Below are 16,963 nucleotides of genomic sequence, written 5' to 3' on the forward strand. Positions count from 1 at the left end.
AGCCAGGTTCTTCCGCCAGGTTCTCCATACAGTTCATTTTAAAAACTAAGTGAGTTATCAGCTGTTAAAGTGAGTATACATTTTTTTTTTTTGGTCACCCTATATATACAAGAAAAGATGAAATATTGCCATTTCCAACAACATGGATACATCTTGAGGGCATTATGCTAAGTGAAATAAGTCAGACGGAAAAAGAACAAAAACTGTATGGTTTCACTATATTTTCTTTAAATGGTTTCATTTACTCATTTGGACAGCTCTCATCCTTTTTGACCATTTGTGAAATTAATCCTTGGGGAACAGAAATAAATAGAAGACTATACTGCTGATCTACATATATAAAAGCCTAAATGACTGGCCGACTGGCAGACCGGCTGACAGCTATGATGCGCACTGACCACCGGGGGCAGACGCTCAACGCAGAGCTGCTGAGCTGCAGTGACTTGGCAGCTGCGGTTCTCGAGTGACGCACCTGGAACCAGAGAGGAGGGAGCCCAATTCCAGGGTGCGTCACCTGAAAACTGCCCTCTCACAATCCAGAACCCCTCAGGGGATGTCAGAGAGCCGGTTTCAGCCCCATCCCCACAGGCCAGGCTGAGGGACCCCACCGGTGCACGAATCCATGCACCAGGCCTCTAGTTTCTTTATAAAGAACATAATTAAAATAACTTTGTACATAAATGAAGCATACCTTTCTTTTAAGATTCCTGAGAATCCTTGATGAGAACTTACAAACTTGGTGATGCCTACATCCAGTTCAGTGAGTCCATGCTTCATCATGTCTGCAAAGCTCTCAGCTTCCCCTTCCTCCTCACCCTCCTCTGAAAGGCCATCTTCCTCCTCCTCTTCCTCTTCTTGCAAGGGGGCACCCGAATGTTTCTTCCTCTTTCCAGCACTTACAACTTTAGGTAGCCCAGGCACATTCTCACAGCTGGGTGGAGAGTTATTGTCTATCCCATCCTGACCTTTGGTCAGCCAGCCTTCTGAGACCTTCTGTCTTTTTGCCTCCTCAGCTGGGGTCAGACTGTCATTATCTTCCACAGCAAGGGATCCACGTTTCAGTGACACACCAGTCATTTCTGTCATCTCCATTTTTAAGGCTCCAAGAAAACCTTTTAGAAAGACAGAGTAGACAGTAATAATCACTTCTTTAATTAAGTGGGTTTCAGCAAACAGAAGCACAGTTAATTTTGTTCCTAGTCCTAAAAACCATTAATTAAAAGAATTCTTCCTGCCCTGGCCCGTGTGGCTCAGTTGGTTGGGCATTATCTAGTGCACCAAGAGATTGTTGGTTCAATTCCCGATTCCCAGTCAGGGCACATCATTGCCAGGGTTGTGGGCTCAATCCCCCAACCCCAGTAGGAGGTGTGCAGGAGGCACCCGATCGATGTTTTGCTCTCACATGGATGTTTTTCTCTCTCTGTCTTTCTCCCTTCCCCTTTTTCTAAAAATCAATTTTAAAAAAAAGAAGAGAGAAGTGGTATTTAAAAAAATAATAATTCTTCCCAATGTTGGTGTATACCTTTGGTGGCATAGAAAAATGACAGAACATTTTTGCAAAAATTTGACAGTGTGCATCAAAAGCTTTAAAAATCTGTACACCTGCCCTAACCGGTTTGGCTCAGTGGATAGAGCATCGGCCTGCGGACTCAAGGGTCCCAGGTTTGATTCTGGTCAAGGGCATGTAACTTGGCTGCGGGCACATCCCCAGTAGGGGGCGTGCAGGAGACAGCTGATTGATGTTTCTCGCTCATCAATGTTTCTAACTCTCTATCCCTCTCCTTTCCTCTCTGTAAAAAATCAATAAAATATATTTTAAAAAAAAAGAAAAAGAAAAATCTGTATACCTTTGCCCCAGTGGTCAGAGCATTCACCTGCAGATTGAAGGGTCGTGGGTTCCATGGCAGTAGGGGCCGTAGGGGCATGTGCAGAAAGCAACCAATCGATGGTTCTCTCTCTCTGTCTCTCCCTCTTCCTTCCACTCTCTCTAAAGAAAATCAATGGAAAGAATATCCTTGGGTGAGGATTAACAACAATAACAAAAAAAGGGCTGCAAATTCTTTAAGTCTATTATTTCTTTTGTACATGCCAGAAAATCCAGCAGGATGTAACAAGCGTCAATAGATATTTTGCAGAATTCTTAAAATAGGTGCCCAAATAGTTCCCTACCTATAAAGATCAATGACACAATAAATAGCAAATCCTTAATGAAACAGTGGACCCAGGCAATAACCATCAATGTCCACTAACATCACAAAGAGAGACAACCAGACATTGTGTACCCCTGAAATTACATGCTATAATTAAGGAAGTATATTTACTGATTGAAACTCTATGTCTAACTACTAGCGCCTTCAACTAATAGGAAAGGAAAAAAAGAGGAAGGGGAATCTACAGATAAACCTACAAAGAAATGCAATGGGTGGATCCTTCTTCGGATCCTGATTTAAGCAAACCAACTATTTTAAAAAACATTTATGAGGCCCTGGCTGAGTAGTTCAGTTGGTTAGAGCGCTGTCCCGATATACCAAAGTTGCGGGTTCAATCTCTGGTCAGGGCACATACAAGAAGCAACCAGTGAATGCATAAAGTAAGTGGAACAACAAATTGTTATGTGAGTGTGTGTGTCTCTCTCTAAAAAATCAATTGAAAAATAAAATTAAGCCCTCGCTGGTTTGACTCAGTGGATAGAGCACTGGCCTGTGGACTGAAAGATCCCGGGTTCGATTCGGTCAAAGGCATGTACCTCGGTTGCAGGCTTGATCCGGGGCCCTGGTTGGGGTGCATGCAGGAGGCAACCAATCAATGTGTTTCTCTCACAACGGTATTTCTCTCTGTCTTGCCCTCTCTCTGAAAATCAATGGAAAAATATTCTTGGGTGAGGATAAAAAAATAAATTAAAAAGTTTTTATTGATTTAAGAGAGAGAGGAAGGGAGAGGGATAGATAGAAACACTGATGGGAGAGAATCAACATCACTGCCTCCTGCATGCCCCTCACTGGGGATCGAGCCCAAAACCCCGGCATGAGCTCTGGCTGAGAATGGAACTGGTGACCTCTTGGTTCATGGGTCAATGCTCAACCACTGAGCCACACCAGCCTGGGAAAATAAAATTAAAAGCATTTATGAGAATCTGGGACATTGAAACACTAGGGGTATTTGATGATATTAGTAGTACTATCAACTTTTTAAGTGAAAAATGTTATTGTGGTTACATTTAAAAACAGAATCCTTATATTTTATCCACTGAGCCAAACCGGTTAGGGCTGGAATCCTTATATTTTAGAGATAGAAACAGAGCTATTGATAGTTGAAAACATATGGTCTGGAATTTGCTTCAAAATAATTTACCAGCCCCAGCCAGCATGACTCATGGCTTGACTGTCAACCTATGAACCAGAAGGTCATGGGTCGATTCCTGGTCAGGGCACATACCCAGTTTGTGGGCTCGATCCCCAGTGTGGGGCATGCAGGAAGCAGACAATCAATGATTCTCTCTCATCATTGATCTCTCTCCCTTTCCCTTACTCTCTGAAATCAATAAAATATATTTTAAAAAATAATAATAATTAACCTGTGGTGAACGGAAGCAGAGTGGGTGTGGATTTGAAACACGACTGGCTGAGTTGGTAATTGCTGAAACTGAGTGATGGGAGCACAGGGAGGTCATCACATCACCATTCTCTCTACATTTTGTTGAATACTTTTTATAATAAAAGTGCAAAGTCTAAAATGATATACAAGCTATTCTACTCTGATCAAACCACCAATCTGTTCAGGTCCGTTGCTTTCTCCCATGACCTGTTCTTCAAATGTATTGAGATATCCAGTCCCACGACACCACCTCTTCCACCTTTACTTGTTCAAGTGCCCCAAACCTCAATAACGCTTAGCCACTCACTACTCAATATTCTTGTTCACGAGTCCTTCTGCCCCATGATCCTTGCTAAACCTCAACCAAGTACCAATCTGACTGTCTGTACCTATGCTTCTGGCTGCTGCTGGAGAAAACCTGGCCAGTCAGGAGAATTACTCTTATGACAGCCCCCTACACTGCCTGGCCCTTCCTAGTCAGCAAGGTTTCCTGGCAGACACACCTCCCTCCAGCGTACTCACAATGAGGCAGGACAGTAAAAAGCTAGGAGAATTCCTTGACAAGTAGAATGGGGAAACTGAGACAGATATTGAACCAGCTGAGCAATTTACAGCCAGATAATAAATCGCAAAGTCTCATCTTCCCTAACCAAGGACACTTAGGAGCAAATGGTTTACACATTCCAGACCACGCAGGTAGTAGACCCGCCTGTCTGGTCCCCCTTCTGTGACATTCTTCGAAGATGAAACTAACCAGAGAACGATCCTGACCCATCTATAAGTTCATTTGGATGAATCACCATATCAAAGGACACATTTTGAAATCTGATGAATATTCTATTGAGATTCTCCCGACACTTCCCCTAAAATTCCCTGCCATCAGAAAATAGATAAAAACCCTTAAGACAAAGGACCCAGTGTATGCTCTGGAGCATGCCCTTGCCTTCCCTCCCACCCCTTCTTTCCTCAGGGGTGTATCTTTGTTTTCTTTCTAAGTTCTAAAGGTTCCCAGGAGACTTGCAAGCAGGGGAGCATTGGGCAGCAGCAACTGTCTCCAAGGGCCCTCCTTCTGCCTCTGTAATTTGTTTCCTGAGTTCACACAACCCAACTGGCTCAATTCTGTCTTGGTGACTTTTTTTCCTAAAGGGCCAAGGCAGCCCTAACTGGTTTGGCTCAGTGGATAGAGCATCAGCCTGCAGACTGAAGGGTTCCAGGTTCGATTCTGGTCAGGGCACATGCCCAAGTTGCGGGCTCGATCCCCAGTAGGGGGCGTGCAGGAGGCAACTGATCAATGATTCTCTCTCATCATTGATGTTTCTATCTCTCCCTTCCTCTCTGAAATCAATAAAAATATATTTAAAAAATAATAAAATAAAAATAAATAAATAAAGGGCCAAGGCAGCTCTGCCTGGGCTTACTCCTGTTGCTGAGATCTTGCCTCTTCTCTCTTAAGTCCTTCCCTTGTTTCACTGTCCCCAGTTTTAATAAATGTACTCTCAAAATCACCCGGACTCATGTCACAAAATCTTTCCTGCACAAAGTCAATAACCCACACATTACAGACCTTAGGGGGCAGACCTGCCTTGATCTCAGTCCCTTTCCTGTGACAAGACCACATATTATAACCATTCCCCTTAATTGGGGAACCTCTTAAGGAAAGCCCATACTTACTTTAGCATTCACTCCTCAGCATTGCGCTTCATCCCTTCAACAAACACTCACCATGAACCCCTGTACCAGACATTATTCCCACTAGGGACAAGACAGGGCACTGAATGAAATAAATGCCCCACCGGCACTGGCTTCCTTGCCCAAATCACAGTCGTTCAAGCCTGGCCCTATCTGACACCCTTTCCCAACACAACACAGATCACTGCTTTCTTGCTTCAAAACTCTCCTACTTCCTCCTTTCCTGCGTCTGGAGATGCTTGCCCCTTAAATTTGGGCTTCTCCCGTCTTGCTCCCTTCTCACGCCTAAGTATTCCAGTCAAGACCCCTCCATCTCTAACTCCTACCCAGGGTCCAAGGCAATCATAAGACAGCTAAACAATGGCCGAAACCGGTTTGGCTCGGTGGATAGAGCGTCGGCCTGCGGACTGAGGGGTCCCGGGTTCGATTCCGGTCAAGGGCACGTACGTTGGTTGCGGGCACATCCCCAGTGGGAGATGTGCAGGAGGCAGCGGGTCGATGTTTCTCTCTCATCGATGTTTCTAACTCTCTATCCCTCTCCCTTCCTCTCTAAAAAAGCAATAAAATATATTTAAAAAAAAAAAAAAAAAGACAGCTAAACAATGATAAAGTGTATGTGGTGAGTTTGTTCAAGCCTCGCTTTAACCCTATCACAGAAGGGTCATTACCATTCCCAGCTTAGCACTAAAAAACTGAGGCCCAGAGATGAAGTTTACAGAGCTAGTAAGAGGTAGAATCAAATGCTCAAACTCAACATGCCCTAAATTGATCTCATCATTTCCCATCACAAACATACTTCTGTTAAATTGCACCTCTTACCTCAGGGAATGTTACCACCAACTAACAACCAGTCACCTGTGTCAGAATATGGGCATCATCCCAACTCCTCACTCTCCCCTACACCTGTATCAGTGATTTCATGAATAAAATTCTAGAAGGTTTAGGACAACATTGTTATGCCCAACATCCTTGGAATGAGAATATTAGCAGACCATGGATCTGAAATATCAACCACTAGTTTCAACCCTTATTTGGCAAATGGCAGTTTATGGGGTATAATGTGGAGCCTGATCTAGGTTTTGCCATTTAATAAGCTGATCACTTAATCTCTCTCAGCTTCAGTTTATTTCTCTGTAAAGATGAAAAATGACGACTTGGTCAAAGGCCTGTAATAACTGTTCTATTTAACTGTTGGTCATTAATATTTATTATGGATGGTTTACACAGAGTTGTTATCGCTGAGTCGGGAGAAAAAAAAAAACAAAGCTTATGCTTCTTTCGTTCTCTAGGCTAATGATCACACATGGTTTTCTCCTTCAAATACCACTTAATTTTAAGAAACCCTCAGGACACTGACAATAACACAAATACATACACCTTCAGTATTTTTTGGAAGTCTTTCTTGATCCTTGTGGACCCTTGCCTGATCTTCTTCTTGTTATATTTAACTAGAGGCCCGGAGCACAAAATTCATGCATGGGTAAGGTCCCTAGGCCTGAAACTGTGATCAGGACCGATACTCCCCAGCTGCCGGCAGCTGGTCTGGCCCCCTGCCACTGCCACGATCGCCCTCTGTGTGTGGGGTGACTGGCAGGGCTATCAGGGCCCTGGCACTGCCTGCATCAGCTGCCACCTACCCCCAGTTCCTGGTTCCCCATCGGGCGATTGGAGCCTGCTGGCCAGGGGGAGGGACCGAGAGGTTGCGGGCTGGGGGCAACTCCTGCATTGAGCGTCTGCCCCCTGGTGTTCAGTGCACATCATAGCTGACCGGTGGTTCCGCTGTCCAGTCTATTTGCATATTATGTTTTTATATATATAGATTGCAAAGACAAGTTCATTAACTAATCTCACTTTAAAATATATACTAGTATATTTTTGTTGATTTCAGAAAGGAAGGGGAGAGGGAAAGAGAGAGAGAAACATCAATGATGAGAGAGTATCGTTGATCAGCTGCCTCCTGCACACTCCACACTGGAGATTAAGCCTGCACCCAGGCTTGTGCCCTGACCAGGAATCGAACCGTGACCTCCTGGTTCATAGGTCGACACTCAACCACTGAGCCATGCCAGCTGGGCCTCACTTTTGTTTTCAAATGAAATTATACTTTACATTTGTTATAGCTGATGGCCCTATCAGACATTACTTATTCAAGTATATATAGCACCAATGATTATAAATCACTTAATATACATTTTGCTAAGTTCTGTATGTGGGCCTAGAAGCTGAGAACATACTAGAACAGCTGTGCAAACTGCTAAACTAGGAGAGGTAGAACTCAAATTAGTATTGTTTATATAAGCAGGAACTATATAAAAGGAAAGACTGAAATGCAATATAACTTTTTTCTTTTTAAATCCTCACCTGATTTCTTCCTTTGGTTTCTACAGAGAGTGGGAGGGAGGGAAGAGAAGAGGAGAGAGAGAGATAGAAACACTGACGTGAGAGAGACACATGGATTGGCTGCCTCCCACATGCGCCCCTACTGGGGCTGGGGAACCTGCTCTTGACTAGGCATGGAACCCATGACCCTTCAGTCTGCAGGCGAATGCTCTAACCACTGAGGGAACCAGCTAGGGCGCAATATAGCTTTTAAATGAGAAAGAGTGGCCCTAGCCGGCTTGGCTCAGTGGATAGAGCATAGGCCTGTGGACTCAAGGGTCCCAGGTTCGATTCCGGTCAAGGGCACATGTCTGGGTTATGGGCTTGGTCCCCAGTAGGGAACATGTAGGAGGCAGCCAATTAATGATTCTCTCTCATCATTGATGTTTCTATCTCTCTCTCCCTCTCCCTTCCTGTCTAAAATCAATAAAAATATTAAAAAATAAAATTAAAATAAATGAGAAAGTGTGGACGGGGGTGGGGGGGTAGATTCTGTGAACATGAAAGAGACTGAGAAGAATTCAATCAGAAAGATAAAACAACCCTGACTACCCCAATGTAATTTCCCTAAGGAAAATTTAAAAATTTCCCTAAGGAAAATTCAGAAAAATCCAAATACACATATTCAAGCATTCTATTCAAAGCTAGAAAAAGCGGCTGACTTAAAAGAAAAGGGAGGGGGGTGAAGGGGCGGGCTTTATGAGTTTAACGTTATTTTTTTTAAGTTTTAAAGAAATATTATACTATACAAATACATTGTCCATGATAGAAATGACAGTATCTCATATGTCAAGTAAAATCTCTATAGACCAGAAGCTTGATTCTATGACTGGGCAGAGGATGAAATTTACTGATACTAACCCATGAACTGAAGTCCTACACAATTCTTTGGAGGGAATATTAAAATGAGTTCTGTTTCCTTTACACTCCAAATGAACCAAATGAGATTAAGAATACAGTGGGGCCTTGACTTACGAGTGTCCCGACTAACGAGTTTTTTGAGATACGAGCCATCTCTTGGCCGATTTTTTGCTTTGAGTTGAGAGCTAAAATTCGGGTTACGAGCCAGCTTCAGATACCCCACCGCTAGTTGGCGCAGCGAACGTCACAGTGAACACCACAACATCAGCCCAGCATCACGTGTCTCACTCGTTCACTGTTGATTTGACATACGAGTAATTTGAGTTACGAGCTCCGTCACAGAATGAATTAAACTCGTAAGTCAAGGCCCCACTGTATTATAATTTTAACTGTATTTTAAGATTGTTTCCATTATGCCCTAGCTGGTTTGGATCAGTGGATAGAGCGTCGGCCTGCAGACCAAGGAGTCCTGGGTTCGATTCCGGTCAAGGGCACGTACCTCCGTTGCAGGCTCCTCCCCAGTCAGGGCCCTGATCAGGGCATGTGCAGGAGGCAAGCAATCGATGTGTTTCTCTCACACAGATATTCCTCTCTGTCTTTCCCTTTCTCTTCCACTCTAAAAATCAATGGAGAAAATATCCTCGAGGATTTAAAAAATAATAAATAAATAAAATTGTTTCCATTATGATATCAAATTCACCAATAAGCTTCCTCTACACCCACAACAAAAATAAAAGTTTAGCATTTTCAAAATTTTAATACACCATTGACAGTCCTTTAATATTATTTCCTGCAAAATGAACATCTACAAAAAGGGCCATATTAGTCTTAATCGTATCCATATTTCAAAACCCTCCATAACTTCCTTTTTAAATGCTTCTATTCTCCTTTCTCTGCAAACTGTGACTAATCCCTCTAGCACTCACAATAAAGAGCACTTTCTTCAGGACAGAGCACACACTCACTACACTCTAATATGCAAAAATCATTAAGTTCATTACATTTGTTCATTCCACAATATTTACTGAGCATCTCTTATGTGTCTGGCACTGTTTCAGGTGCTGTGAATAAAGGGAAAATTTCCCATCCTTATGGAGCTGACATATACTTAAGGATATATGGCAGAATAAAATTTTTTAAAAATGCAAGCATAAGAGCTACAAATAAAGACGAATAAGAGAAATGAGAAAAAGAGGGGTAGTCTTTAATAATTTCTCTCTCCTACTTGGGAGCAAAAGTTATGTTTTTTTTTTTAAATATGTGTGAACATTTATTGACGTATGTTTTTTAAAAATATTTTTTTATTGATTTCAGAGAGGAAGGGAGAGGGAAGAGAGATAGAAACATCAATGACGAGAGAGGATCATTGATTGGCTGCCTCCTGCACGTCCCTCACCGGGGATGGAGCCCACAACCCGGGGTGTGCCCATGACTGGAATCAAACCTGGGACCCTTCAGTCTGCAGGCTGATGCTCTATCCACTGAGCCAAACCAGCTAGGGCAAAAGTTATGTTTTATTAATACCTGTATCAAAAGCTGTTATTAAATTAATAACTACTGAGTGTTGGCTACTTGTCTAATGACTGAACAAAATCACTGCCTATCCATCCCCTTTTCAGTCTGAGTGCACTGCTGGCTATTTGACAGATCCCTCCATTGTCAAGGCATCCGCAGGCCAGTGGGGCATGCCTGTCTCACAGATGATTAGAGACTTGAAACAGAAGCCCTTAGTAATCCTATCCTAGTACATATTTTCGAAATGAAGAAAAAAAAAAAAAAGGTGGTCTGACAACGGGACCAAATATTTGAAAAACGAAACTCCAAACCTACTTCTTGGCAGGCGCTAAAACCCAGGCACTGAGGATGCCCTTTTCAACCTCTCAGCGCAGGGCTGGCGGGAAGGGCTCCGGACGGATGTCTCCACGCACAGCTGCACGCCCTCCATCCACTGGTTCAACACCGACCCGGCAGAGGGCTGGAGAACACACTCCCGGCTCCAACCTGTTCGCTCCTACTTGTACCCAACAAGCAGTCACCTGGCACAGGGAGCCTCGCAAGAAGGAGTGATGGAAGCGGAGTGCGAGGAGCAAGCACGTGGGCTGCACCCCGTAGCACACTGGCCCAGCGACGGATGGGAAAGGCTTTGGGATAAAAACCAGTTTTCTCTTCCGGGAGGGAGCAGAGTTTAGGGAGCGTCTGGGGCAAAGGAAGGAGGAGTGGGACTGGGATCGTCAGCCTGACAGCGCCGCGGGGAGGAAGGAGGGCGCAGCGTTCCCCGAGGACCTGCCCCGGTAGTGGGGGGGCGCGGGGGGCGGGGCTGGCACCACCGGAGCGCAGGATCCGCGAGGCTCCCGCCGCGCTTCCGTCCGTACGATCCGTAATGGAGGCTCCGCGGGCGGGCCGTGTGGGCACAGACCACGGCTGGGACACCTTCCCAGTCCGCACTGCCCCTCCTGGCGGGACCTGGGATCCTGGGCGCGGGACCGGGCCGATGGCAGGCGGCGGAGCCCGGGCGGCTGCAGGGAGGCCGCGCACTTACCCGGGACGAGAGAGCGCGGGCGCGCCGCGGGCCGAGCGGCGAGAGGGCGGGCGCGCTGCTCCGGGCGCAGCAGGGCAGCAGCGGCGAGAGTCACTCGGAAGAGCCAGCTGCAAGGGCGGCCAGACATAGGCACCTCCGGCCGTGCCGGGGGGCCGCGGAGCTCGGGTGGACTCGCCCGCGACCGGGCTCGTACACGTGCGGCGCAGGGACGCGCTGCTACCAGCCGGCCCCTCCCCCGGGGCGGAGCCCGCCCTCCGCCGCCCGCCCCGCCCACCCGCCGGGAGACGGGGAGGCCCCGCGGCTGAGCGCCCCCAGCAGCCCGTCCCCAGGTGTTGCAGCTGCATAGTGGGGAGCTCAGCGTGGCCCCTTCACTCCAGGAGCTTCCCAGGCTGTGGCTCCTGGGCTTTGGCGAGGACAAGAAGTGATTTTTCGGCACCAAGGAGTCCTTTCGGTGACTTCTAAAGCAGCAGTTGCCTTAGGAATGTCAGTTGCGTGCTAATAAGGGTTTCTTCCACATAGTTATGGCCCTTTTTTTGGTTGCCTTGCACCACGCAGTTAACGTAATAATGAATAGAGAATCACATTAGGGCCCACATTGTTCTATGTATATAATTCCTTCGAATGCCACGGATCCAAGAGCACCGTTTTTCCACTCCTTCAATTTACCTGCATGTTTGATGGCTCCCTTTCAAAATCCTGATCATAGCAAGTTTGTGCTCTGTGTAAAGCAAATTAAATTCATTACTCTTCCCATGCTCTTCAAGTAGCACTTGTTTCCAGACCGAAGCAAATAGCTTTTGCACATTTAATGTTTTGCTATCCGGAGTGAAAAATCAGTGTTACTTCAAGCCCTTATATTTTTGCTACACTTGTGGGGGGTTTTAATTGTGTTAAAATACACATAACATAAATTTTACCGTTTTTAAATATACAGCTCAGTGGTATTGAGCGCATTCACAGTGTTGTGCAACCATCACCACCACCCCTCTCTGGAACCCTTCATCTTGAAAACTGAAATTACACTGTCAACGCTCTAGTTTTCCCTCCTCCTAGCCCCTGGCAACCACCGTTCTACTTTTGGTCCCTATGAATTTTAAAATCCTATGAAGCATCCATCTTACATAAAAACTGCTGTTTGAAATTTTAACCCTGCTATTTTGGCTTCTGTAAATGCTTGCTGGCTTACATAGTAAGGAAAATAAGACTACTCCCATTTCAGAGCGGCCATTAAACCTTCCCCAGATGAAGTTATCAGTGCTGGCACCAGGCCAAGCCTTTGGTTGAGGTCTCAAAGCCCCAGCACATAGGGCCCTTTAAGAACTTGCAAAGGGAACCGGAAAAATCCTATATTTGGGAGACAAAGAAGGTAAAATAGTATAAGTATGGGAAATGTCCTGTGTGATTTCACCCGGAATTTGAGAGACATTTTCCCCTGGGCCCATGCACAATAAGTGTAACTCCATCTCTCTAAGCGTTGCTTGGTTCTTCTCCAGTTTTTCTGTGGCACCTAAGTAACTCAGTTAAGTGAAGTCACACAATATATGTTCCTTTGTGACTGGCTTCACTTAAGTATAATGTCCTTAAGATTCATCCACACTGCAGCATGTGTCAGAATTTCCTTTTTTTCTTTTTAAGGGCTGTATAATATTCCATTATATGTATGTACCACTCTTAATATGCCTACTATCACTAGGGTTGCTTCCACCTTTTGGCTATTGTAAGCAATGCTGCATGTTCATGGCAGTGTTTATAGGGTGTTCAATATCTCTTTGAGACCTTGCTTTCAATTTTTGTGTGTATATATACGGAGAAGTGCAATTGATATCATATTATATGGTAATTCCATTTTTATTTTTTAAATTTTTTTAAAATAAATCTTTATTGCCCTAGCCGGTTTGGCTCAGTGGATAGAGCGTCGGCCTGCGGACTCAAGGGTCCCGGGTTCGATTCCGGTCAGGGGCATGTGCCTTGGTTGTGGGCACATCCCCAGTGGGGAGTGTGCAGGAGGCGGCTGATCGATGTTTCTCTCTCATCGATGTTTCTAACTCTCTATCCCTCTCCCTTCCTCTCTGTAAAAAATCAATAAAATATTAAAAAAATAAAATAAAATAAATCTTTATTGTTCAGATTACAGTTGCTCCCCTTTTTTCCCCCCATAGCTCCCCTCCACCCAGTTCCCCCTCCCCTCTGCCCTTACCTCCCCACTGTCATCATCCATAGGTGTCATACACATGGAAAATGTAGCTATTTCCATCCGCGATGTGTCCCTGTGTTCGGCCTCACAGGGGCCGTCTCAGCCTCACAGGGACCATCTCAGCCTCGCAGGGGCCGTCTCAGCCTCCCAGGGGCTGTCTCAGACTCCCAGGGGTCGTCTCAGCCTCACAGGGGCCATCTGCCATTTTTATTTTTGTGTGCAACCCCCATACTGTTTTACATAGCAGCTGTAGACTTAGTTTTTATTTTTTATTATTATTTTGAGAGTATATTTTTATTGATCTCAGAGAGGAAGGGAGAGGTAGAGAGAGATAGAAACACTAATGATGAGAGAGAATTATTGATTGGCTGCCTCTTGCACTCCCCCTACTGGGGATTGAGCCTGCAACTTGGGCATGTGCCCTTGACCGGAATCAAACCCGGGACTCTTCAGTCTGCAGGCCAATGCTCTATCCACTGAGCCAAACCAGCTAGGGCTGGACTTGTTTTTAAAATCTGGGTTTACATGTGGGGATCTGTCTAACTGGAGATAATTTGCTCAGACTGGTAGGGTTCTAAACCGCCCAGATTATTCACCTCAATTAAGTACCTCAGATAGTTTTCTGTTCCTAATACACAAACAATCGCATGCCCTTAGGCTGTGTTTAATACATAGTTTAATGTCCGATTGACAGCAATTGCAAATATTTTTATCACAGCCATGCAGTAAAAAATTCAAACCTAAACTTTTAATTTTTGTATAACTTAAACACTGTCTTCTCTGAGATTTTGGCCCAACTCCTCGTAAATGAGTGTGGAGGGAAAGCATTTCTTTGGCCAATAGTTGAATCTGAGGTCAGAGTTCTGCAATGGAACAGCAGAGACTGTCTCCGACTCCTCCCCTTACCTACTTTCCTTTCCTCAAAGGCAGTCATCTCATCTTTTAACTGGTTATTTAGATTCTAGTACTTACTGTCATTTCTCTACATCAAATATTTGCATTTCTATTTCTTGGTTTTTCACTTTTAGATATTATCTATTGACTTCACTTAATGAAAATTAAGGATTTAAGTGGGTAGAGCGTCGGCCTGCGGACTGAAAGGTCCCAGGTTTGATTCCTGTCAAGGGCATGTACCTTGGTTGCAGGCACCTCCACAGTAGGAGGTGTGCAGGAGGCAGCTGATTGATGTTTCTAACTCTCTATCCCTCTCCCTTCCTCTCTGTAAAAAATCAATAAAATATATTTAGAAAAATAAGGATTTAGTTCTTCTTACTTTTCCAATTCCATCCCCCCACCCCATCACTCTTCCCATCATCCCTTTATATGCCTAAAATAGATTTGTTTTTACTACATTGTAATTACTCACATCTTGGGCAAAATGGTACTGTATACTATGATTACTGCTCCTGTTCAGTTTTTTTGTTTTTCCTGCAGAGATTGAGATAGATGAGGTATTCTATCAGTCTCATGACTCTGGACCCTTCTGACCTGCACCAGTCTATGTCTAATGCACAGTTGTCAGGACATCGCTTCATTTTTTTCCCTGTGTTGTATCTTCTTTTTTTAGTTTTAATATATTTTATTGATTTTTTTAGAGAGAGAGGAAGGAAGAGGGACAGAGAGATAGAAACATTGATGAAAGAGAATCCTGTGTTGTATCTTCTGTTTCCTATATCCTATGTCTTCTTTTTCTTTGTTTAGTCCTTCATTTTAGTGGAGCACAATCTCCAGTAGCTTCCTGGAAAAAGAAGTAAATGAAATGGAAATTTTTTGAGATCTTGAATGGCTGAACATACCTTTATTCTTTACCCACATTTGATTGGTAGTTTACTAGTAATTAAGCAAAAAATTCCAGTTTGAAATAACATTCTCTTTGAAGTGGATAGAATTGCTCCCATGATTTCTAGCTTTCTTTGTGACTGTTGAGAAATTGAAAAATATCCTGAGTCTTGATCCTTTGTTTTTCTCTCTGAAAGCTTAGGGCTGCCTTTTTGCCCCCAGTGTTCTGCATTTCACAACGATGAGCCTTGGGATTAGTCAACTTTTATTCATTGTGCTGGGCACTCAGTGGGCCCTTTCAATTTGGAAACTTTTAGTTTGGAAAAATTTTCTTGAATTATTTTGTCGATGATCACTCCTTCCCTAATCCTTGTTGGTGTTTTCTTTTGGAACTCTTTATTTCTCAGATTTTGGACCCCCTTTAGTGGTCCTCTAATTTATTATTTATCTCTTATTTTCATTTCTTTGCCCTTTTGCTTTTTGCCCCCTAAGATATTTCCCATCTTCCAACTCTTTTATTGAACTTCTCATTTCTTTTTTTTTTTTATATATATATTTTATTGATTTTTTACAGAGAGGAAGGGAGAGAGATAGAGAGTTAGAAACATCGATGAGAGAGGAACATCGACCAGCTGCCTCCTGCACATCTCCCACTGGGGATGTGCCCGCAACCCAGGTACATGCCCTTGACCGAAATCGAACCTGGGACCCTTCAGTCCGCAGGCCGACGCTCTATCCACTGAGCCAAACCGGTTTCGGCAAGAACTTCTCATTTCTGCTATCATATTTTTGTCTCGGAATGTTTCTTCTTTTTTTCTTACCCTCACCTGAGGATTCCCCCTCTCCCCCCACTCCTGCCATTACTTTTAAAAATAAAATCAATATTTTATTGATTTTTTACAGAGAGGAAGGGAGAGGGATAGAGAGTCAGAAACACCCATGAGAGAGAAACATCCATCAGGTGCCTCCTGCACACCTCCTACTGGGGATGTGCCGGCAACCAAGGTACATGCCCTTGACCGGAATCGAACCTGGGACTCTTCAGTCCACAGGCTGATGCTCTAGCCACTGAGCCAAACTGCTCAGGACCTGCCATTACTTTTTAGAGAGAGTGGGAGGGAGGGAGGAAGAAGGAGGGAAAGAAGAGAGAGAGAGAGAGAGAGAGAGAGAAACATCAATGTGAGAGAGACACATCGATTGGTTGCCTCCCGCCCAAGCCATGACCTGGCAGGGGATGGAAGGTGCAACCCAGATATGTTCCCTTGACTGAGAATGGAACCTGCGACCCTGTGGTGTGCAGGCCCAAGCTCTAACCACGTAGCCACACAGGCCATGGCTGAATGCTTCTATTGAAACAGTAATCTGTTATTGTTTTGTGGTTGCAATGATATTTCATAACTCAGGATACTGATATAATTTTTTTTAAAGTTCTCTCCTCACTGAATGGTTTCTGTTTCCTCTAGGGTTGCTTACCCTCACCCCCTAATCTCCCCCCCCCCCCCCCACCCCGTTTATGTCTCTATGGCACCACCTTCCATGCTGTTTCTGAAGCTGTCAAATCCCTGGCCCTCCACCTTCCTCTAGCTACCAGGTAGCTCCTGTTCCTTCTCCCTGGCCAAGGACAGGCTTGGGGCGGCCTCTGCACTGGGTACAGTGCGTATTAGACGCCGAGTCCTTTTCCTCTAGTCTAGTCGGCTCCCAGGGCATCTCTAGTTGCATCAGATCAACCTTAAAGGATCCAAAGATAACGACACTGGAGATGCCTCAACTAAACAGCCCGACCCAATTACATTACAGCTAGTCAGCAAGCCCCCTCACGCTGTCAGACACCTGAACTTACACTTAAAACACACATCGAAATGACCCATACTGAACGTGCGGCGTGGAGGAGGGGTGCTTCCAAGCTCCATGGTTAAGGGCCCCCGCGG

General features: G+C 44.7%; 1 protein-coding gene across 4 annotated transcripts in view; it reads right to left on the reverse strand.

Annotated features, from left to right (window-relative positions):
* The window catches only part of PUS7 (pseudouridine synthase 7), a 53,746-nt gene extending 42,492 nt beyond the window's left edge, over nt 1–11,254 (reverse strand). For 2 of the 4 annotated variants that reach the window (XM_070424618.1, XM_070424621.1), the window contains exons 1-2: nt 11,063–11,254; nt 692–1,112 (exon numbers count right to left, since the gene is read on the reverse strand). In XM_070424618.1, coding sequence (XP_070280719.1) covers nt 692–1,112; nt 11,063–11,189 — 548 coding nt within the window. In that variant the 5' untranslated portion in view covers nt 11,190–11,254. Of the gene's footprint in view, nt 1–691; nt 1,113–9,022; nt 9,041–10,353; nt 10,534–11,062 lie in introns of those variants that run through there. The other 2 variants (XM_070424619.1, XM_070424620.1) reach the window with 2 other exon arrangements.
* Nucleotides 11,255–16,963: the final 5,709 nt, after the last annotated feature.

This window comes from Myotis yumanensis, unplaced genomic scaffold (genome assembly GCF_028538775.1).
Source record: "Myotis yumanensis isolate MYYU_CA2020_CCGP unplaced genomic scaffold, mMyoYum1.0.hap1 SCAF_9, whole genome shotgun sequence".
Lineage (NCBI taxonomy): Eukaryota > Metazoa > Chordata > Mammalia > Chiroptera > Vespertilionidae > Myotis > Myotis yumanensis.